This window comes from Ochotona curzoniae, unplaced genomic scaffold (genome assembly GCF_017591425.1).
Source record: "Ochotona curzoniae isolate NIBS_2020 unplaced genomic scaffold, NIBS_Ocur_1.0 contig_3622, whole genome shotgun sequence".
NCBI classification, from domain to species: domain Eukaryota; kingdom Metazoa; phylum Chordata; class Mammalia; order Lagomorpha; family Ochotonidae; genus Ochotona; species Ochotona curzoniae.
In genome coordinates this window covers 4,433,952-4,457,661 of record NW_024465926.1, presented here as the reverse complement: position 1 = coordinate 4,457,661, position 23,710 = coordinate 4,433,952, and the positions used below count along the sequence as shown (strand labels likewise).

At 52.0% G+C, this 23,710-nt stretch overlaps 1 protein-coding gene across 1 annotated transcript in view; it reads right to left on the bottom strand.

Moving 5' to 3' along the window:
* Positions 1 to 23,710, bottom strand: part of PKD1L2 (polycystin 1 like 2) — a 61,959-nt gene that overhangs the window by 35,246 nt on the left and 3,003 nt on the right. Inside the window, exons 3-17 of the mRNA XM_040982321.1 lie at positions 23,182 to 23,367; positions 21,202 to 21,312; positions 19,670 to 19,817; positions 16,098 to 16,327; positions 13,758 to 14,162; positions 12,404 to 12,481; positions 9,884 to 9,933; positions 9,070 to 9,187; positions 7,091 to 7,298; positions 6,431 to 6,551; positions 5,819 to 5,960; positions 4,754 to 4,930; positions 3,062 to 3,207; positions 2,278 to 2,466; positions 1,003 to 1,134 (exon numbers count right to left, since the gene is read on the bottom strand). Of these exons, the coding sequence (XP_040838255.1) occupies positions 1,003 to 1,134; positions 2,278 to 2,466; positions 3,062 to 3,207; positions 4,754 to 4,930; positions 5,819 to 5,960; positions 6,431 to 6,551; positions 7,091 to 7,298; positions 9,070 to 9,187; positions 9,884 to 9,933; positions 12,404 to 12,481; positions 13,758 to 14,162; positions 16,098 to 16,327; positions 19,670 to 19,817; positions 21,202 to 21,312; positions 23,182 to 23,367 (2,441 nt within the window). The remainder of the gene's footprint in view (positions 1 to 1,002; positions 1,135 to 2,277; positions 2,467 to 3,061; positions 3,208 to 4,753; positions 4,931 to 5,818; positions 5,961 to 6,430; positions 6,552 to 7,090; positions 7,299 to 9,069; positions 9,188 to 9,883; positions 9,934 to 12,403; positions 12,482 to 13,757; positions 14,163 to 16,097; positions 16,328 to 19,669; positions 19,818 to 21,201; positions 21,313 to 23,181; positions 23,368 to 23,710) is intronic.

Here is a 23,710-nt window from a genome sequence, read left to right as displayed (position 1 = left end):
GACAGTATCTGTCTAACATGTACTGCCCCAGGCGTCTAAAAGTGCCCTGAAGACAGAAACGGTCTATGCAGTTGGCTGCTGACTTTGCAATGAGCTGCGTAGCCACTGGCGCATACGACACATGCGGGAAACACGTGTTGAGTGAATGAATAAAAACAGGATCAAACAGAAGGACTGAGGTAAGGGTGTGTGCAGGTACATGCATAGATGCCTCGAGTGAAACAGGTGAGCAAGTAGGCACGCAGGTGAGAGGTGTCACCAACAGCATATGGCTCTCGGCTGCAGAGGGGAGGATTCTAGGGCCAGACTGGGGGTGGGTTCAAAGAGAGGGAGAAGTTCTCCCCTCCTGTCATTATGGCTTAAAAAACAAACAAAACAAAAACGCATTGCCACAATCTTGGGAACATGATATGTTCGAGTTCTCCAAGAAGCAGCTCTTACGTCAAGAATGTGATCTCAACTAGTTTATCTGCAGGTGAGAACAGAAAACATTGGAAAAGTGGAAACGTGAATAAGGGAAGTGTAAGAAGCCAACATAGTGACAAAAATTAAACCCTCGCCTAGGGCTCAGTCCTGCGTGGGAGCTAGCCATGCATACTCCATTTGTCCCTGACATCAAATCAAGCCTCTGCTGTGCGGACAGGTAGAACAGCCCTCGATGGGTTCAGGGAAGACTCTCAGAGAAACAAAGGCAGGAGTTGGCCACTCAACATCAGGCTGGCATCCTGAGCTGGGAGGAGGGCAGGGGAGAGGGCATGCACGGGCAGCTCTGGACACACATTGGACTACCCAAGGATTAATTTGACTTAGTTTCTCTCTGGAGTTGCTTGCCAGGAATTGGGGGAGATAGGAGTGTGGGCACAGAGGCTGTTGTATTCAGCAGGAGCCATGGGGTCCCACCCATGCAGGATCCTTGGAAATAAGATGGTACAGGAATCTGACTACGGGACCGCTGGTGTTACCCACCCATTGAGAACTGCTCAGCACCTGGGAATCATTCACCTGGGCGGCAGGTGTGAGCTCCTCGCTGCGGTGGGTCACCTCTCTCAGTGCCTCAGCCAGGCTCTGCACCCTCTGCATGTCCTCCAGCCTGGCCATGACTGTAGACAGTGACCTTAGCACATGCTCTCTGACCTTGGCAGAGGGGGAGAAAGGGAGGGAGAGGAAATGTCATTCTAGTGGTTCCATGAAGTCATTGTAGAAATATTGGGGTCAGAAGAGTGCCTGGGTTCTTCTGGGGTTCTCCAATACCCTGTAGATACTCATTTGCTTCAGTAGGATATATAGGAGGCACGCCCATGGCCTGTCCTTAAATCTCCCAAAACTGTGGTAATGTTACTTTGCGTGGAAAAATCACTTTGGAGATTTGGTTGTGTTAAGGATTTGGATGGGGAGCGGGGGATAGAATACCCTGGATTAAGTAGTGAGGCCCGTGTAACCTCTATATAATCACAAGGACCTTTGTAAAAGCGAGGTAGGAGGGTCAGACCAGAGGTTGATACGTGAGGATATAGGTAGAGACGGGAGAGATGGAGGGAGGCTGGGAGGAGCGGGGAGGGCTTCCAAGATGAAGCAAGGAACCATGAATCAAAGAGTGCAGGTGGCCCCTAGGAGCTGGAGAAGCAGGGAATGCACGCCCCCCCTGCTCCCGGAGCTTTTAGCAAGTCACAGCCTTGCCCAGGCAACCTTGACCTAGGTCAAGTCCTTTTCTCCTTTGGGCTTCAATTTCATCATCTTTGATAAGAAGAGGTCAAGGGTTGATGTTTTGGCACAGTGAGCCAAGCTGCCATCTTCAATACAGAAATCTCATACTGGAGTATGGGCTTAATCCTCACTTGTGATCCAGCTACCCGCTAATGTGCCTGGGAAAGCAGCAGGAGATGACTCAAGTGCTTGGCTCCCTGCAACCCACACGGGAGACCTGGATGGAGTTCCAGTCTCCTGACTTCAGCCTGGATCAGCCCTGGCCATTGTGGCCTTTTGGGGAGTAAACCAACCAATGCGTAATCTTTCTCTCTCTCATGCTCCCCTTCAAATCAATCAATCAATGTTTTTTAAATAGGAAGAGGCTACACTGACATCCTCTAAACTCCTTCTGGTCTCAGAAGCCTATGACTCTGAGGGTGAGCAGAGGAAGCAGGTCACTGGGAGTGACCACAAGGGACAATGATATTGAGCACATGGGAAACACTGAAGGCTTTTCCGCCAGCTCTCACTCTGACCCCACACAGACCCTGGGGTCACAGGGGAAGGGCATGAAGTGAGTGCCCTCCGTACCTTCTGTCTGGCATCCCGTCTCAGCAGCTGCCCAGCACCCTGGCCCTCTTGGTTCAGTGCAGAAGATACGGACTTGGCCAGCTGCAGAAGCTGCTCAGGGCTGTCCTCATTTTGAAGGTTGGTGGTGAGTCTCTCCAACATGGCAGCTGGGAAAGCCATGTCTTCAGCAGGTGTGTCTTGGATATGCACCTGATGGGGAAGCCAGAAATGTGCTCAGGGTCATTGATAACCTGATGCCTGAACTCACAGATCTTGAGGGGAACCAGAAGGGCCTAGAAGCTCACAATGGTTTTCCAGGATGTCCTGAGACTAGGGTAAAGCTGGACATTTTTGCACGCCTCATGTCACCAAAACCAGGCTGTGGGCATTCTGTGGCCTCCCCTCTTACTATGCTTCCTTCACTCTCCGTGCCTCCCACTTCTGCTTGGCTTCTGCCCCTTGACAGGTGTGTGAGGTTCTGTCTAGGTTCTGCCTGATGTTCTTCTTGGCTCACTTTGGTCCTCGTTTCTCTGGGTTCCCTGAAGCTGTGGCCTCACTCAAGGCACAGTCCTCCTGCTCTGTACCTGTTGTAGCCACTAAAGTCACAAGATCTGAAGGTAAAAACCAATATCCTCTGTGCCCCACTATAGACCCAGGACTAGCCACATGGCTTGCTCTCCAAGTGTCTGTTGAATGAATCGCTGATGCACTTGACTATGGCTTGGCCTGCCTTCCATTCGGGCAACCTTAGGGTGAAGTTCAAGAGTTGAGAAGCCAGGAAATAATGGCTGCTGTCACCACCAACCTTAACTGTAGCCTGTGTCTGCCATCTGTCCCCTGCCTGGTTGGTGACAGAAATGACCACTGTCAGCATGAAGTCATTGTCTTCTTTTCCAGGTGGTAGATACACTGATGGGAGGGCAGGGTCAGGGCCACAGTGGAGGCAGGAACCTGGCAAAAAAAGGAAATGGAATAATAAGTGGACATCTCTAAACCCTGGGGATGTTGTAACCTACATAGGTAGAGGGAGGTTGCCACGACACAGAAGCCACAGCCTTCCAAGATGTCGGGCACTGGGGCATGTCACACTCAGTGAGAAGACCGTCATCTCACACTCAGAGAAGTAGTTGGCACGGTTGAACTTCAGAATCATTTTTCTAAAGTTGATGAAACACTGCAGAAAAAATCTTCTCTTCCCTCCCCATTACAGATTTAAAAAGAAGAAGAAGCCAGAAGAGGAGAGAAGGTAACTAACCAAGGCAACAACAAAACAACTGAAAATGTCACTCCAAATATAGACTGTTGCAGAGCCTCCCTAGGCCACTCCACCTAAATCACAGCCCTGACACCTCTTGGTTTACCAGTTGTCTGTGCCACTAGCTGGTATGGTGTCATGGAATTTCTCTGTTTTGAGGATCTGGCACAGAGGAAACAGCCCACATTCAGTGCACCCTTGTGGGAAGGAAGGAACGTCCTTTGTAAACAGAAGCCATCGAGTGCTGCAGCCACTCATTGTGCAGGGTGCACATGGTCCTGTAGTGACTGTTCTGCCATGGAGAACTGAGTTTGCTGTGGCCACACCTCTCCCTTTCTGCTGGCCTGGGGCACATTACTGAAGGGCAATGGTCAGTAGGAGTTGGGGCAACCACTCTGGCTTCTTCCTTTGGGAGGACACAGGTTTGAAGTGGAAGCTGCTTGCTTTGCCTCAGTCTTCGCCTTCCAGGCCATGCCCCAGTCTCCATCCTGGGTCTCCCAGTCCCTTTCTCAGGACACTACATGAAAACCACACCCTCTTGGACCTCAGAGTAGCTTTACCCTCCTCGCCCCAGTCAAGGTGCACAGTGCATCATGATGGTACCTGAGGCTGGATCCTCAGACCCGGGCGGCCGAGTTCCAGTCCAGCTGGAACCACGTTAGAGCCCCTGGGAAGGAGTCACAGCATGCCCAAAGCCGCAGGAGGAGGGATGGACTCCCGTGAGCCCTGCAAACTCTGGCTGCCCCATCTCCCACCAGTGCCCTCACTGCTCTCCTGGGCTGCAGCTTGTTACAATAATGGGCGAGGCAGGGACTGCAGGATCTCTGTTACGTGCATGTTTGTCACTTGTGTCACTGCCAACTCCCTGCTGCCGCTTGCAAAGCAGAGCCCATAAAATATCTAAGACCTATCTCCATCTCTCTGAGTAGCTTCAGACTTCTGAGGGTCACAGTCACTCCAAGTAGTGTGTGGGGCTGGCCACCCTGTAATGACCACACATGATCCTGCTGTGTTTTACCCTTACCACGTCCCCTGGCTTCCAGCTGTGGGGCAGCTGCTGCACCCACCTGTCCTGGCTCTTGGCTGTGAGGGCTGGGTCTGTCTTATGGTCCATGTGTGGGTGGGGGATCACGGTATGGGGAGTCCTTGTCCTGGAACCTTGCCCATGGCCAGAACACACTCTGCACAGCTCCAGAGAGGGGGAAGGGTGAGGCCCGGAGCCAAGCAGTCCTCAGCTGCTACCTGATTCCAGGCAGAAGCAGTGCTCCAGACGGCCCCGGGTGGAGGAGGTGTTGCACAGGATGGCGAAGCTTGTCAGAATGGTGCCCTCCTCCGGGACAATGGCACAGGCCGTGACCCGAGGGGCAGGCAGGGTGCTGATCACGTAGGTGTCCTCCCCATAGGCGCTGCTGGTCAGAGCTAGGGCGAGAAGGCAGGTCAGGCAGGCAGGCTGTAAGGGTCACAAAGCTGACTGGACAAGCCCTTCTCCAGCCCTGGAGGCAGGCACAGACATGTGCAAATTCCACAGCACCCCCTGAGCGAGGGGACCCTCTGAGGGAGGGGACCCTCAGGGTCTCGCTTGGAGAAACTGGGCTGAGAGTAACAGACTCAGTGCAGCCTGGAGCCCACTTCTGCCATTCACCTTGGACTGGGCATTTGAGACTCAGTAACAGAGGGGCTAGGACCCACCTCCCAAGGGGAAGCACTAAAATCTTGTAGAAAGTGGAATCAAAAGTTTAATTTGATTAAAAAAAAAAAAAACTCCTGGATGCATTTTTTGGCACCAAAGCCAACTTATCTTTTTAGGCCCCTCCCCTCTTGGAGGGAGGCCACAGGTGACCCTAACAACCACCTAGGCACATGCCTGTGTGTGTGTCTCGCGGGTGAGCCTGGAAGAGCTGATGTGTGGCAACTGATTGTGTGGCATAGACGCCCAAAGAGGGCGTGGACCCTCCTAGGTTACCCTGCTGAGGATGGTCTAGGGCCACTTCGGGGAATAGAGTCAAAGCAATCCTTCCCCCCAAAGAAAAATCCTCCCTCCCAGCCCTTGCTTGGAGGCTTGTTGTCAGGGAGAGGGCAGCCGGCACAGGTGCTAGGAGCCTGGAGGACCTGCCCCTGCCCCGTGTTTCTCATCCTGCATAATGAAGATCCTACCTCTGGCGTGATTGGTGGATCCCGTGTGAGGAAACTGAGGAACGGAGACACAAACCTCCAGCCTGAAGTCTCCCAAGAAGAGGGGAAGGGACAGGAGTGGCTACCAGGGCCCCACCTTCTGCTCCGCCTCCGTCATCCCCCATGCCCCCGCACCTGTGGCTCGGATCCGGATCACCTCCCCCCAGGCGTGCAGCATGGAGCTGTTGAGCAGCAGCGTGGAGGCGTTGCTCTGAAGGAGGGTTAAGGACCTCGGCCAAAATCCTTGGAGTCTGCAGGCTGCCGGCAGGGGTTCGGCCTGGGGGAGAACACGGCTCAGAGACTCGAGGGAGCAGCACTCAGGAGCTGCTGCCTGCTGGACCGTCCCGGGCCCCAGGGAAACAGCCCGTCGTTAAGGTGTGTGTCTGAGGTCGGGGGTTTATTAGCCGCGGGAGGGAAGGCCCGAGAAGTGGGTTCCAGGGGTGTCCAGCCTTAAGCCTGGCCCCTCAGGGAGACCTGCAGCAGAAGTCACAGCACAGAACTTGCCTTACACTGCTGGGATTGGGAAAAGGTGCCTGGGCAAGACCCCCATGTCCACCGGTGCTTGGGAGACAACTGGTTCACCAACAGGTTGGCTGTAGCATCCCTCCTAAGCCCTCCTGCTTCTCCCCCGTCCCTGCTGACCCCAGCCCCACTGCTCGGTTCCTCTTTCCCTGGCTCAGCAGTGGGCACGCTGAGTCCATCGAGGAGAGCAGGTATCTGATTTGGGGCGGCTGTCCCAGTCCTCACCTTCTCTGACGAGGTGTGATCCAAATACCAGCTGAACGTGGCCGCTGAGGAGGCGTTTCCCACTGTGACCCAGAGCAGGACGCTGTCATGGGCGTTCACTGGTCCACAGTTGTGCTCACAGCTGAAAGGGAGCCAGAGGACGGAGTGAGGAAGGACTTTGCATCTACCCATTCTTTGAAGTCTATGGGAGGGCAGGGGCCAAGGCGCAGGGGACTGCATTCTCCATTCACTGCACAGGGGAGTGACACAGGTGCACACAGGCTGACAGGACCCTGCCCTCGGTCACCTGCACGACTCGTTGAACCTCTCTAGCCTTGGTTTCCCCACTTACGGAGGGAGGGGCTGAGGACAAACAGCTTCTGTGGTTCTCATTTTCATTCTGATACTACTAAGTGATGCTGTGGTTTGGTTGCACGTGCGCCGTGCATAAGTGACTTTGTTGGTGCTGGCACCTCTGATGCTCATGGCAACCCTGGGAGGCTGGCACAGGTCCCGGGAGCTTATGCCATCTTTCCCAGAGAGCTCAAGCTCCTGCAGCTCTCTCCCCTCACTGCGCACCAGGGAGGAGCCCTTGGGTCATGGAGATGGGTCTTGTTTGACCACCCTGTACACCCTTACCTACAACTGACAGTGACTCCAGAGGGTTCTCACATGCCCTACCTGATCCGAGGCTTAAGCTCCCTGGCAGCAGACACATAGAGGCACTGCTCCACCTCGTGGTCCAGTTCCTGTCCCTTCGTGATGGCCAGGCGCAAGGTGACAGCTGAGCTGGGCGGGGGCAGGCAGGAAGGCGGGACCACCAGCTCTCTCTGGTCGGTCCTGAGCAGGTGCCTCTCCACACAGTCGTTCCACTGGGCCCAGCAGCGCCCTGGAAGTGAGATGGGCAAGCACCATTCTTTATCAAAACACAGCTTTTACACACACACACAGACACTCTCTGGGAGTTTGAAAAGGAAAGGGGCCAGAAACACCAACAGAAGCTGTAGAGGGAGATTTCTGGTGTTATAGGTGGTGCTGGGAGAGGATGTTCGGCAGGGCAGGGAAAGGCTGCACAACTCCATTGGATGATGTTTATCCAGCAAGACCCCACTCCCTGCTACCTCCAGGTTATGTTTGGGAGTCATACTCCTCAGCTCAATCAACTAAAAACAGCTTAAAAAAAAACTTACATTTTTAATTACTTGAAAGGCAAAGATAGGGAGGGTGAGAAAGAGAGAGAGAGAGAGAGAGAGACTTCTTCCCCATCTGCTAGTTCATTTTCCAAGTGCCTATACCAGTTAGGGCTGGGCTAGGATGAAGCCAGGAGCTGGGAACTAAGTCTGGGTCTCCCATGTGGGTGACAGGGATCCAAGTACTTGGGTTATTACCTGCTGCCGCCCAGGCTGTGTGTTAGCAGGGAGCAGAAGTCAGGAGCAGAGCTGGGACTTCAACCCCAAGCAGCATCCTAACCAAAGTGTAAAATGTTCATCCCTAAACTCTACTCTTGTAGCCTCTGCATTCAGATAAGGAGAACTAACATTCAGAAGGATGTCATGATGGTACAGTAAGTAATGTCACAGGTGTTTGTATGACTTTCGACACACTGTTTCTAGAAATCTGTTTATGAAAGTAACCACAGACAGTGATAAAGATGGAACTATAAGGATGTTCATGACAGTATTGTTAATAAAGGCGAAAGCCTAAGCATCCAAGAAGGGTACACTGGTAATTAAAAGGTAACAGGTCACCTATAATTGATTATCTATTTTGCAGAAATGATGAAAATCAAGAATATTCCACAGCATTAAAATATGCAGGACATATGAGGCATTTTCAATGAGTTAATGAAAATGTATTTTTAATTTTATTTCTCCATAAATTTTTAAAAGTACCGTCATAGTGTTCAAATAAATGAAAGGTCAGGCTCAAACCTTGTGATACAGTGGGTTAATTCTGCACTCAGATGCCTGTATTTCATATGAGAGAATAGGTTCAAGTCCCAGCTCTTCTACTTCCTGTTCAGCTGCCTGTTATTGCACCTGGGAAGCAATGGATGCTGGCCCAAGTGTCGAACCCCTGCCATTCATGGAGTTCCTGGCTCCTGGCCCTGGCTTGGCCCTGCCCCAGCTGCTGAAGCCATTTAGGGAGTGAACCAGAAGAAATTAATTTCTCTCTCTCTCTCTCAGAAAAACAAAATAATACAAGATGAATACAAACAATACCGCATGCCCTGATTTCATTTCCCAAGGGATGTGTGTGTGGCCAGAGTGCATACATTTACAAAAAAAGGTTGCTCATTCCTACAAGATGGGCATCAGTGTTGTTGTCTTGGTTTCTGGAAAGTGCTGGTCCCGTGCCTCTTCTGCTCATCCCGGTGATGAGTCATGCGGAGTGAGGGGAGGGAGGGACCCACACCAGAAGGGACCATTTGATAGCTGGCAGCGTTGGAATTGCCAGCACATCATGGTAATAGGCAACTTTCAAGGCTTTGTTATTGTTTTAAGTTTTTTCTGTCCGCTTGTTTCCTGAATTGGGGACTGCTCTCCCCTGTGGTTGGTTCCTTCCTGTTTCCATGGCAATTCCACCTCTGCCAGGTGTGAACTACACCAAGTGCCACATGAAGAAAACAGAAATGGCAGAGAGCTCCCACACACACCTACCGCATGACCACTGGAAGTGTAAATCCTCGTCATGGTCTGGCCAGCCCATGGTCACGATGGTAAAAGGATCCACGTATTCACTGGGGTCGACAGACACCTCCATACCCTCCTTGCCTTTCTGCAGAAAAATCAGCCGCTGGTGAGACACCATGCACACATGCCAGTCGGCCATAGAATGCTGGCCAGACCACCCTCTGCTAGCTGGCATTTGTGCTGATTTTTATGCTAAGTTGTTTGTTAAACCTCACCCACTGGGATCCATGAAACAACCACATCTGAGTATTCCCAAGACCAAGCCATGAGCGCTGTAGATGCAAATAAGCCTCTGTCACTGAATAATGCATGCATGAATCATTTCAATGTCAATGCGTTAAGGACTCAGTTGTATTATCAAAATGGAAGTTTCCCATAATGAGCATCAAAAGCTGCACATATCCGTCTCAGTGCTGATTGGGATGCACATTACATGTGTGGGTAGATAGTACTGTCCTTGACATTCGGTTAGAAGTATTTTCTGGTTTCCCCTGTGATTTCCTCTCAACTCATTGATTTTTAGGAATCATGGTGTTTAATTTCTGTGTTAACTAAGTGGTCATTACACATCCTAGGCCTTGTTATTGACTTACAATTGTGTCATAGTCGGAGAACATGCTTTGTTGGAGTTGAGTCCTTCTGGGCCTTTTTTTGAGTAGAAGAAGGGTTGGGGGTCCCTAGGGCTCTGACTCTCAATACTGACAAACCAGAATTCAGAACTAGAAGGGAATGCTTGCACGTCTCACTCTTGTTAAGACAAATGTGTAAGAAAGACACTCACGCTCTCTTCTTCAATATTCCTTCCAAATGGTTCTTGGAGATTGGACGCAACTGTAAACACAGTGAGAATGAGCATTTATCTACAGTGGACAAGCTAGAGCAGCTGTCAACGGGCAAGCCCAAAGTCATGCTGAGGATACCCCAGGGGCCTCCGCCTGTCTTTGGAAATGACAGCGCATATTTAGGTCACAGGAGAATAAGTCAGACGTAAAACCACCATGTCCATTCCTGGGGCTAAAGGCCCCTCGTTAGCAGTAAAGAAAAATTCCCATGGTATAAATATTCCCACCAAGGTAGATACCAAACTACGTCCTCAGCCAAGTGTCAAATGACAAGAGTGATTCTAAGTTATTCTTACTGAGTGCCAATTTCCTCGTCTAGAGCCAAGATAGAAGGCAGTCTCTCTCAGGAGCCTAGGACCGGCTAGTACTGAGCCGTTTATACTATGGCTCTGTAAAGCATACCCTGTAACTAGTGGTAATGTGCCAAGTAAAAACTCAGGGCAAAGGCACTCTCAGCTGATGTGCTCTGCAGAGATCTGCTGAGTGCTGCAGAGGAGAACCCTGCGTCTCCTGAGGTGCCCCAAAACCTCCTTCTGCACATACTGTGCCCCAGCCTAATGGGGAACCCTGACCTTAGGTTGTGAGCGTCCAACCTCTACCCTGAAGGGCTCCCTGCTCTTCCCTAAGAAGCTTATCTCAGGTATTTTTAAGTCATTTGAGGCTGATGGCTGCAGAAAGCCAATATAGTCAGGTGCATTCAGCCCAGGGGGTCAGAGGGCTTTACCACCAAAAGAAGGAAAACTGATTCAAGATTCCCGGATAAGGCCCAGGTGGTAGCCCGATGGCTAAAGTCCTCTCCTTGCAACTGCCGGGATCCCATATGGGTGTCTGTGTCCCAGCTGTTCCACTTCCCATCCAGCTCCCTGCTATGGCCTGGGAAAGCAGTCAAGGATGACAGCTCAGGGCCATGGGACACTGCATCCCCACATGGGAGATCCAGAAGAAGCTCCTGGCTCCTGGCTTCGGATCAGCTTAGCTCCAGCTGTTGAGGCCGCTTGGGGAGTGAACCAGCAAACAGAAGATCTTTCTTTCTGTCTCTCCTTCTCTCTGTAAATATCCCTGTCACATAAAAATAAGTAAATCTTTTTTTAAAATATATTTTTTTTAAAATCCCACATAAAGAAACCAAGAGAAATCACCATTGCCACTCACAGGAATTATCTGGGCAGCCCTGGCCTCTCTGGGCCTCCCATCCCATACACAGATAAGGAGGGCTGCGAGCAGTAGCGTGGACATCTGTGGATGTCTTCTTCCCCTATGCTTACTAACACCCCTATCCAGCCCACCTTAGTCTTGGTACAAATGTAGCTGACCCACAAGCTTGGGCCTGTGAGCCTGGGGTGATGAGATGTGGTCCCAGAAGGCTCTCTAACTCTCACTGCTCAAAAGGACTGCAGTCTGGAAGTATCCTTGTCAGTATATAAGAAATGGTCTTCTTCCGTGTGTTTTTGTTCTTACTTATTTGGAAGGAGACAGTGAATGAGGGAGCTCCCATCTACTGGCTGTTCGTGTGGTTCTTTGGAGCCTTCTGGTACTCATGCCATGCCCCTGCTCCAGCAGGGAGAGGCTACTAGCCACCAGCAGGCCTTGGCCATCTGCCAGCTGACCACCGGTCCTGCCTCATCTCAGCACTGGTCTGTAGGAAGGGACATAAATCCAGCTCGGGCCAGTGGGAGGCAGCCTAGGGACTTCTGGTAATACCCAACAAGAGGCACTTTCTCTTCGGGGGTTAGGAAGTAACTCCTAGGACTAGTTTCACCACTTTGGAGGAGAGATTCAGAATGAAGCCAGCCCAGAACCAAGCGAGGAAGGGAAAGGCTTCAGCAGACCCTGCTGGAGTGATGCAGGCAGGCACCTGAAGCCTGGTCCACCCCTGAACTTTTCAGATCTGAGTAAATAAACATTTCCTTGGACTCAAGCTCTTGGGAGCAGCTTCCCAGCTGCCTGTGGCTCTAGGAGTCCTGGAAAACACATTCAAGGTGACTCCGAAAATCTGTGCTGGCCCTCGGTGGTGGGCTCCCAGCAGCCTGTCTTCCAGTCTTGGTGGCAGAATCTCCTCTCCTGCAGAGGCACGACCTGTGCTTTCCAGCATCTTCTTGTGTCATGGGCCCAGGAACCTACCCTGGCCAGTGGTCCTTGCTGGGCATCACTGAGCCATGGAACCAGTTCTGGAGCTGCTTATCTGCTTATGTCTGTGTATGCAAGGCAAAAGACGTCCTGGCTTTTAAGCCTTTTAGGTTGGACCTTCCGTTACTTGCAGCATAAAGCATCCTAACTAATGCAGGTTCTCCTGTCTCAGAGTTGGGTGTCAGTGATTTTTACACTGCGTGCCTCTTTACAGAATAATCAGGGAATTCTCAACACCTATGAGTGAGACGCATCTCCAGAGCTCTGTTTGGGAAGAGCAATGCCATGGGACCCCATGGACAGGTTTTGTGCCCCTTGTAGGAATGTCTTGCCTGTGACTGTGATGTTCCCAACTTCCAAACTCAAGTTCGAGAGGGCATTCCTCACCAGCACAGTGACCAGGAAGGTGCCTGTAGGACAAAGAGCAGACAGTTAGGGGCCTTGCTCTTACCTGTCCCAAGACAGGTCCCTGATGGCAGCATCTGAACTGCCCAGGCACATAAAGGGCAAGCCTTGGGAGATGAACACTGTCTCCAGGGCCTTGTTCAGTAGGCACATAGGGATGCCTAGGATAGTAAATGCTGAACTATGGTAGTCACGCCGCTTGGGAATGGGACTCCCACGGCGAGAGTGGGTGGTGTTCCAGGAGAAGCAGCAACTGGGAGGACAAGGGCAGCTGAGTGACAAATGCCACCTTAGACCAAGGGCTATGGTCCAGGGTGCCCAGAATATACCCAAGCTGCCACAGGAAGGCACCTCAAACACCTGCTGACTCCAAGAGCCAGGCCAGCCAGGACTGGGCCAACACACCAAATGCAAATATTCCTGCCCTGCCTGTCAATTCCCTTCCTCCCCTCTACTCCCTTGGCCGCAGGAATAATTCAGATCTCTGCTTCTCGAGAGAGAGAAAAGGCTGCTGCTCACCGATGAGTGCCCCAAGAAGCCCATTAGCAGCGGCCTCCCCACACATCCGCAGCGAGACAGCTGTTGTTGGAGCTATGGGACGCCAAGCTGTGCACATGTGGATTATGGATTCCAGATTTTGTGTATTTCTCTAATTTTGATAACCTCTGCATTCTTCCTGTCCCAAGCTAGACCACCACCAGTACTTGGCAGATTTCCCAAGATTTTCTTCCCAGATCTGTTATCCCTGCTGCTGTCTCATTTTGAGAGCACAGGAACCCCACGTCTTACTTCCTGATTGACACACCTCTGAGATGCAGGGGGAACCTCATCGCCTTCCCACCTGCTGATCTGCGGGTCTCATCCTACTGTGCTCCTCCTCCCCCACCAGCACCCTCAGGACTTTCTCTGTCCTGCCCACCCTTCAGTCTTCACCCCTCCATTCCCCCAGGATAAGGACTGCAGTTCCCAGGCCACACTCTCCCATAGAAATGTTGGGGGGGGGGATCAGGATATACCTGCCCACTTGCCCTGGTCCTCCCTGGGTGATTTTGCCCTCCAAGGGTAATAGACAAGGTCTGGAGACATTTGAGTTGTCCTGACTTGGGGCACTGGGACTACTGGCATCTAATAGGTGAGTTGAGACTCACTAATGCTATCAGCCCTATGCGGGGGAAAGAACACTGACTCTGCCATACTTCTTTTGTGACCCAGGCCGGATGCCATGAGCTACATGTGTGTGCAGAGCACATTAGGAAATGGACAGCTGCCAACCCCAAGTACCTGCAGCAGGAACCGCAACACGGTAAGTGCCAAACAGCTCCCTACAGCTCTCTTCCCTGTGAGAGAAGGTTGCACTGGGGCCAGCCACCTTGAAGATCAGCTCCTCAGGGGTGCCGTGGGCCACGGAGACATTGATCACCAGGTCCTGCCCGAGCTGTAGGTGGTCGGACTGCCAGGAGGCCTGCAGCCCCGACAGCAGCTCCAGGAGACGGACGGTTAAGTTTCTAGGGGATATGGAGGCAGTGGCATTGCTGCAGGCTTGAATCTCCAGGTGGTGCTCGCCAGGGCCCAGCTGGGCCTGGGCGTCCCGCTCCAGGGTCAGGTTGCAGAGCAATGAGCCGCTCGGGACACTGGATTCGGCCAGTGCCTCATTACCCAGGAGTATGCGGAAGGTCACCTCTGTGCCTGGGTTGGCTGAGAAAGACAGAAAAACGGAGATAACAGCCCTGGACCTCAGGATTCCAGTGCAAATTCTAGTGTAGACTTGGCTGTGGATTCAGATTGAAGGCAGTAAGTGAGCATTGACCTGGGTTCCGCCTCAAACACCGACAGTGATTATCTCCAAGTATGCTATAATGAGTGGCTATTTTTATGATTAAAACAACAAAAACCCAAAGCGTTTGGTTAACAAGGATATCCTCAGGTGGGGGTGGAGGGTAAAGGGGGAGTTGAGAAAGGTGCTGCCCTGTGGATAAGGGGCAGGGACTCATGTTAGGCCTGGAAGTAATTCCCACCTCCTTTTAGGTGGCTGCAGAGGGGAGCCATCTTCTCCCTCAGCCCGCGCCACCAGCTCTACTTGCATGAGCACAGGTTCTCTCCATTCGCCATCCACTTGGGGATGAGTGGTCTCCCTTAGAGGTGGAAATGGCTGTTCTGACTGGAGGCTGACTCCTGTAGCTGACTCCTGACGTTTCAGTTACACCAACAGTCAAGGACTCTGAAATATGTCCATGTAACTTTCCTTATTTGGATTATGGTGATATGATGGTGGTGATGGTGATAGGGGCGATGATGACGATGGTGTTGGCTCCTGAGGTCAGGAACCCTGACTTTCATGTTTGCTGATGTTGTTCCCCTTCATTGGGCAAGGAGTAGGCACTCAGCTGTATTTGCAGAAAGAATAAATAACTGGAGGAAAATGTTAGGTTCCCCCAGATACACATGTCAGCCTGTGAGAACAGGAAGCAGATCCATGGGCACCAGATGAAAGCACAATTAGGGCTCCATTAGGTTAGTGCCCGAGTGACACTCCCCGTGGCGAGTGAGGTCACAATGAGTCACATTCTGGTTTCCACCAACAGGCCCCTGTCCAGATCCCCAACTGGACCTGGGCCTCCCTGGATGATGCTGCCCAATGGGAGGGTGGCTCCTAGCCCAGTGGAAATGGCAGAGCACCAGCTGATCAGAATGGATGTTCTAATGAGTCAGAATGGTCACTGTGACCAGATTGGGCCCCAACCTGTCAGAATAGATGCCACGACTCATCAGAAATCAGAAGGGACACCATGGTCGGTCAGAATGGCCTCTAGCCATAACAGCTGGTGCAGCAATAGCAGTGTGTGCTGCTGAATCTCAGCCCTGCCTGTGCCAAGCTGGTTGGCTGTGGCTGTTCCGGAGCAGGCTCTGGCCTCACTGCTAGCACTCCTGAGCTTCCCTTCCTCCCTCTACTCAAGGTCCCCCACCGGCAGATCCTTGAGATGAAGTGTCAGACTTGCAGAGGACCTGGGAAGGGTGGGAGGTCCCATTAGAAACTCCTGACAGTAACTCAGAGAATACTCCTGAACCTCGTTGTGCCTCCAGGTCTTCATCAGCTGGAACTGGTACAAGTGTGTCCCGGAAAGACGAGGCAGCAGTGCAGTAAGGTGGGCTATCTTGTGCTGCCTTCCCAGGTGCACTAGTGGAAAGTTGGATTGGAAGCAAAGTAGCCAGGACTTGAACTGGCACTTCAGTAAAGAATACTGGCATTACACGCCACAGCCTAACCCACTGGCCACAGCAGTGGCAACTAAAATTATCTTTAAAAAGATTTATTTACATATGTTTCAAAGTCAGAGCTATACAGAGAGAGGGAAAAACAAAGTTTATCCATAAGAAGGCTGCAGCCAGAACACAAACCAGTGCCCACGTGTAATGTGGACGTCAAAGGCAGCAGCTTTACCTGCTCTGCCACACCCCTAGCCCCAAAATTTATTTCAATACTAGATATTGAACAAATGAACCAATCTTAGCTAAAAAACCAACCCAGTAAACAGTCACTATCATTGCTGATTATCCGTGGGAGTTTCATAGGCAGACCCAGAGGAAATCAGGGTAGCAGGGTGCCCAGTCCTGCAGACTCACCTCCCTCGAGCTCTACCTGGATCCACAGAGGGTCCCCGAAGGCAGCCTGGCAGAGTGGGGTGGCGCCTGGCACAGACAGGCCAGAGCACCCGATGACTCTGAGCCGCTCCACCTGCTCCCGGATGACCACCTGCTGCTCAGCCGTCACGTGCCACTCACTGGTTGTGCACTCGGCAAACACGATGAATTCCCCAGGTGACGTGAACTGGTGGGTCACACTGCTGGACACACTGCGGACCACAGGGAGAAGCGTTGACAGCGTGAGGGACATACACACGTCTCACGCCTCACACCTCCCTGGCCATTTAAAGCTGAAGATGCCACATGCCCAACCCGTCCTTGGATCTTCTGGTTCATCTGTGAAGTGCCCTATTCCCCAGCCTTGCTTCCTTATCTGTAAAATGGGATCACGTTTGTCTCTCTTGTTTCTGCCCTGCCTGCCTCAAGCTAGCCCATCTCTCAGTTCAGCACTGACAGTATCAGGTCCCCTAGAGAAAGCCAATATTTCCATTTACAGCAACCAATGCAGAGAGGACTCCAGCAGAGTGTGTGTGGTGTGGTGTGTGTTGGGGGGGGATCCTAGAGGAAAGCTCCAGCTGAGGGGATCCCCAAATTCTGTGCTTGAAAGCATGCAGCCACAGGCTCACCCCTAAATTGCGCATGTGCAGAGCAGACCCAAAGCAACCTGGCAAAGGCTTTGCTAAATAAACCACCACACACGTGACCCTGGATGGCACACAGACAGCTCTCCGCAGCCTCTGCCCACAGAAGGCAAGTCAGAATATGTGCTGCAGACCCAGAGGTGGCTAGTTAAAAGAGTGAATGCATTGAACACCCATACTTTGCAGCCAATTCTAGAAGGGCCCAGGGCCTCAGAACATGTAGTTCAAGATATCCTAAACACCATCCACATTTCTTGACAAAGAATGAGAAAAATGTGTGACCAAAATTCAAAGGCAACTATAATGGACAGAATTCAGCCTTGAGATGAATTGCCAGAGACTTTCAGTTGTAGCCATGCTCCATGAAATCAAAACAAACCCTCTTAAAGTGGACGAATTGGGTAGACGTCCTCTCTGGGGTGGGGTGGGGGAACTAAGTAAAAAAGAATGGTCATCTTAGAAATGAAAAGCACAACTCTGACTGTTGTCTTCCTCTTTTATAGTCTCTTGCACCCTTTAAAATCAGGCCTAGGTGTCCCATTAGCAATATTACCAGTAGACAGGTATCCACAGCTTGCCTGTCTAAGAGCCTACGTCCCCTGTGGAGGGCACTGTGGAGCTCTCCCGCGTGCCATCCTGAGTTCTCTCCAGCTCCTGGCACAAGGTGTTTGACAACGCTCCGTGCTGGCTCCCAAGCTCCCACTCTCGGGATAGTTCAGGGTGGGTGTGGGGGGTCTGAGTGGCTTCTGCACCCTCTTCCACTTCTCCCTCTGCCTTCAGAGTCTGTCCCCAGCCCCCACTAGGACAACTCTCCCAAGAGCAGTCTCCTCCCACTGGGTGGCATCAGATTCTCTTCATGACCATGGGCTGAGCTCCTCAGCCTCTCTCATTTTCCCACATGGATCTGAACCGCAGATGCGCCCAGCTGTGTGCAGCACCGGACTCCTGCCCTGTCGCAGTTCTCTCCCTGTGCTTGTGGGTGTCAGGCTCACAGGCGAAGTTTACGTTGTTGGGTGAAAGCACCGGTGTCCAGCAAGCCTGGCAGCCAGGACGGCAGAAGCAGCTTTGAATGATGCAAGAGACACCAGTTCCCAGATCTGCCAGGAGAGGGCGCTAAGTCACCCAACACTGACTTTGGACAAGCTCTACTCTATGCAAACCATCCCGTAGGAAAGCTTGCCAGACAAACCAGTTCACCTCTCAGAAAGGCATGGTGGATGCAAGGTGAGAAGGAGCTTCCTGTCAGCTTCTGGTATTTATCTATTACAGACATGGAGGATTCTATTTTAAAAATCCCTACCTCTTAGGCTAATGAAGAGGTGTGCAAAAATAACCCAGGCTGTTTGCAGTATTGGACTGCTGGGGTTAGGAGGGAAGCGTCACAAACGGCTCCTGTTGTTACACACACCATGCTAGAGAAGTCAGGTGGGCCTTTCAAGGTTCAACAAGGCCTTTTTAAAAGGAATTAACAGATATGCAGAAACAGTGTGTGTTTATGGAAACTGAGATGATGCATTACGTAATGCATTGTGTTCTGTCCGATAAGGGTGAATGTATTTATCCTTTATGTATTTAACATTTCTTCACAATGAAAGCATACCAAATCATATCTCCTCATATTAGTAGAGCAATGGGTCTTTAAATTGAGTGATTTGGGTAAGGTGATTGGGGAGGTTTCTTTGAAACAGGGAAATAAAACCGCTAGTGGATTTTGCTTAAGTTTCAAACTGCCTGGAGATTAACCACAGAGAGGATTCCAGGCAGTGATTCAATAAACACCCTTGGGCTCACCATCCAGAATGGGTAAATGTTAGCACTGGCTTCCATTTGTCTCCAGCGTAGGCCACTGGAAAGTCCTGATGTCACTAAGGCAAGGCTATACACACCTAATTTTGATTGATGCCAACTTGAAGTTGTGTGAGGTCTGTTGGGGCTAAAAGATGGTTCTTTTTTGCCTCCATTGTTTCCTTTTCAAGATGGAAACAGTGAGAACCTGTGCAGCAATGCTGGGCCCGTCTGGGTCACTCAGCTGTCCCTTTCTCCCTCGTCTTTTCTCTGTGGACTGCAGGAAGCAGTCAAGGCCATTCTCACTCCAGCTGTGACAGGGAGAGAAGCAGACAAGCCAGGGCTGCTCAGGGCTTCCTGTCCTACCAGCAGCCCTGGGGGCCAGAGACCCTGGCCTCCTTGTAGGAGCCCAGCCTCTCGGGGTCCTGTTGGCTCAGGGAAATTGCATGTGCATACTGCCTAGTAGCACAGATACGAATCTCATCACTCACATGTTTATTCTCACCAACAAAAAATCCTCCACACTCAATGAGTGCCACCTTTGCCTCATTCCTCCCTCAATAGGGAGCAGCCCCCCTGAGCTGTGGTACCATCAGAGCCAAGTCAAAGAGACCCCGCTCTTGTCTCTGATTCTCCTTAACGTCTCGGTAAGGAGACAGACTGTGTATGGAGTGTTTGTAAAACCAGCAGGCGTCGCTCTTTCTGGCCCCGTTCTTGGGCCTCGGGGCTCCAGGCTCCCTCTATCTACAGGCGAGTCTCCTCTACCTCTTGCCTCTGGTTGTAGACAAGGATTGGAAAATAGGATGCAGAAAGAGATGGGACCAACACTTGTGTGTGGGCCTCATTTTTATGCTGGAAACCCTTCTGTCGCCATGGGAACAACTCTAGGCTAGCCTGTTGGGTGCTGAGTGGCATGATGTCCCCAGCTCCCAGCCAGCCACGTCCGTGAGCCTTCTTAGGCCAGCCAGCCCCAGCTGAGGTCAATCCAGGGGAGGGGGCCGCTCTGCTCCCCAGAGAACTGTGAAGAACTAGAAGTGCTACATGAATCACCCTGTTTAGTTTGGGGTGTCTTGCTAATTGGCAAGCACAGCCATCATCCGCTCGGGCCTCAGAGATTCTTCTCACCTGGGGGGGTCGTAGGGATCCAAAGTGTGGCCGTCACCCGTACTGATGACGCAGGACAGGTTTCCCACATAGGGCGTGAGGAGCCACGTCAGGGAGATGGTGACGTTGTCAAAGATGACGTTGTCCCTGGACACTGCCAGCTGCAGGCCTGCGGGCCGAAACACAAATAGCTGTATGCCTAGAGAAGGAAAACAGCACTCTGCTGTGAAAAATTCTCCTGTCCTTCTCCTGGGTCATTGTTCTTATGCTTTTAAAATTTTATTTTGGCTTTTGAAAGTTCTTTGAATTTCATTTTTCATTCATAGGTAACACAAGATGTCCATGGTTTAGGATTTGGAGAGTCTCAAAGGTGTGCAACGAGCAGAGACCTCCTGAGGGAACTGGTTAAACAGAGTTGGGGATGATTTTTTTTTTTTTTAAAGATTTATTTTTATTATTTTTTATTGGAAAGGCGGATATACAGAGAGGAGAGACAGAGAGGAAGATCTTCCGTCCGATGATTCACTCCCCAAGTGAGCCGCAACGGGTCGATACTATGCCGATCCAAAGCCAGGAGCCTCTTCCGGGTCTCCCACGTGGGTGCAGGGTCCCAAAGCTTTGGGCCGTCCTCGACTGCTTTCCCAGGCCACAGGCAGGGAGCTGGAAGGGAAGCGGGGCTGCCGGGATTAGAACCGGCGCCCATATGGGATCCCGGGCGTGCTAGGCGAGGACTTAACCACTTGCGCCACCGCGCCGGGCCCGGGGATGATTTTTAACAGGATATATGTTGAGGTGAAAGACGGTGTCTTGGAAAGATGTGCAGGATAAATTCATAAGGGACAAGGAAGTTCAGATGTAGGCTCTCTTGTTTAATGTTATTTTGTAAATAAAAATATTCACACAGGGTCCTGTCTGTGAACATTTCTAAAAATCAGGGGAGAACTCATTCTAAATTTATGGTATTTCCTTATGGATAATAGAATTGTAGAACTGGAGGAAGGGACCTTTCATGCGCTACAGACATTTTTTAGGGGTTTAAAGTGAGAGTGTCAATTTGAAGTGTAGGACTGGCATTGTGATGGAGCAGGTTAAGGCACCGCCTGTGCTGCCGGTATCCCATATGGCCCCATTTGAATCTCGGCCGTTTCACTTTGGATCCAGCTGCTTCCTGCTGCTGTGCCCACGACCTCTACAAGTGCTCAGGATACTTGTATAGCTTTCAAGAGTTGTGTGCTTTGAAAGTCTCTGTATGTCCTGGGAGAGAGTTCTCGTGTTTCCAGTCAGGTGAGCTGGCTGTCGCCGTTGGTTGGGTTACCCCAACGAAGTGTAATTTCAAGGGTTCTGCAGTTAAAAATATTCCCTTTGTGTGCTCTGGCTAAACCTCTGCGGTAGGAACTTCAAACGCTTGACCCAGCTGCGGGGCCAGGCTGCAGGGAGCCCCAGCACAGAACACACGAGGCATGTGGGAGGCTGCCACCCCTGGTCCCGGGGAAGGCTGACACACCCCAGAAGCAACAGTGCAACTCCAACGCCCGAGCAAGCCGGGGACTCACCTTCCTGGCACTGGTACTGCACCCACAGGTAGCTGCCTTGAGTTGGGCACTTGTCTCTGAAGTAGCTCCCGTCTGCTGCCACCTGGCACGCTTGCAGCCCCTGGCACTGGCCTGGGGAACATGCCAGTGGAAGTAGGGACAAAAGAGGACACATTCAGCATAGCTACCCAGAGAGGAGTCCTCGCCCTCCTTCCCACTGTCCACCCAGCACGCGTCTGCTGGTGTCCACTGAAGCCAGGGCTTGGGGTGGGGCACTCAGGGGATGGAAAAGTCAGACTTCCGCCCTGAAGCAGCTCAGGCCCTAGCGCTTGGCTCTCAAACCCAGCACACACCAGCTCCCCTGGAGTGCTTGTGAAGACCCGGGGCACCCCACGCATCCTGGTGGGGCCCATGAGGAGGCATGCAGAGCAGCTGAGAGTCTGTCTCCCACAGCTCCCAGCAACCCTCACTGTGAGAACCACTGGCAACGCAGCACCTGCTCGGGTGACTGGGGCCCAGCTCTGCCCTCTGTCCTGGAGGCACTGGCTGAATGGAGCCCTCAGCTCCAGGCCTCAGAACCAGCCACAGCGCGTGGAACCTGTCCCACACTTGGACTCTCTCAGACTCCACTTCCTACGTCGCTTCTACTTGCAGCCAGAGAAAGCAGGCGAGGAGATCCTTGTTTAGATTGGGTCCAGAGAGAACATCCCAGATAAGCTCCCTGTTGTACAGCCAGCGGACTAGCAGTTGCTGTTCCAGCTGAAGACGGCCTTGTGCTGTGTGAGTTAGTATGGGGACTGGGGGCCCGGAGAGCTCGGGGCGTGGGTCTGGAAGCCAGAGTTGCTCACAGCAGCTCCTCTGTAGCTTCCACTTCCCCCACGCAGGCTCTTCCTCCTTGGTCCTGTCTCTCACAGAGCTACCTCTGCCGTGGTTCTAGCACTGCAGGATGGCCCTGGCTGCTGGTGTTTTGGCCAGCAGCCCAGTGTTTGAGGATGCTCTGAGGACTCTCGCTGCCACTCTCAGGGCAGCAGCTGTACCCTGATTGGATTCCTCTCCCCTTCCAGGACTTAGGAAACCAGTCCCCTGCATGAAACTGCATTGTTTCTCAATCGTGAGCTGCTGCTCTGTGCTCCATGACAATAACCCATCCCTGCCGAAAGAGCGTTCATAGGTGGGGGCAGATCTGGTCTGATTTACAACAGCAAAGTCCTAGAGAAAATCTTCCCCTGTGAGCAGGAGCAGCAGCAGCTCTGTCTTGCCCGGTATCAATCAGGCAGTGAGGATTAAGGTACAACCATTCATTCTCCAGCCAGAGAGGAGACGGTGACAGATGAGCTAGAACAGTGTGTGTCAAGGTGAATGAATCATGCGTCTCAGAAGCAGTGTGTGGCACAAAACACACCCACCTGCAGCCCAACGGGGAGGCAGGAAAGCACACTGCTGGTTGAGCTGTGTGCCTGACCACTGTCACCCACGTGCAGACCCTGTGAGACCACCCTGTGCCGTGCTCAGGGCTGCACGCAGGGCCAGAGCAGCAGCAGAGCCAAGCATGTGGCCCAGAGAGCTGTCGGGGGCGTGGGCGAGGCTCGTTGTTTAGAATGAGAGATCTTTAAGCAAATGCGACATACCATGAAGACTGGACCAAGCTCAGCAGTGGCTCTGTGGGAGTTTGTTGTACTGATTTTACTACTGTCTCTATGTTTGAAATATTTTATGTTTTTTAAAAACTTTTTTTTTTTTGAAAAAAGCAATGTTTTCTACATCCAAGCAGGGCAAGGAAGGAGAAGGCCTGAACCCAGGGTGATTTGATGTTGTGGCGTGGTGGGCCCTGCCCCCTGCATTCCTCAGTAGTACTGTGGGTAGAACCTGGCCAGTTTGCCTATGTGCTGGAGGACAGTCAGACATGAAGATGGTTAGGGGCTTCCAGAACCTTCTGTGAGCCCAGCATTCCAACAACTACCCTCTCACCCCAGACAGGGACATGGTACACTGAGACCCCACCTGCCACTTCGTCCTTAACGTTGACCCAGATGCATTCCTCCTCCAAGTGCGAGGGCTGCCCCGTGCCCTGGACACAGTAGTGGGGTGTCTGGCGGCCGTAGATGGCATCCTGGAGCTGGATAACATACCCTGAGCCACAGTGCAGGGTGGCGTTGAGGCCCCTGCAGGCCAGGCTCCAGCCGACCCCTGGCGACAAGGGAAAGCAACCCTTAGGGGACTCACAGGTATGGCTGGGCAGGTACCTGATTGGTGGGAAGCGGAGTGGCCACAGGGAGTCGAGGCTGAGAACCTGACAGGACAGCGTGCATGGAAGTGGGAGAGGGAACCAGAGACACAAAATGTCACATGGTAAGGGAGAGACACAGCTGGAGATGGAGACATAACGAAAGAGACAATGGAAGTCCCAGACAGGGATATGGGCAAACCACAAGCAGACATTCAGGAGGAAGATCCAGACAGGTGGAGACAGATGGGAGAGAAGCATGGAGAGGAGGTAGACAGGAGAAATGGAGCGAGAGGGAGGGAAGTA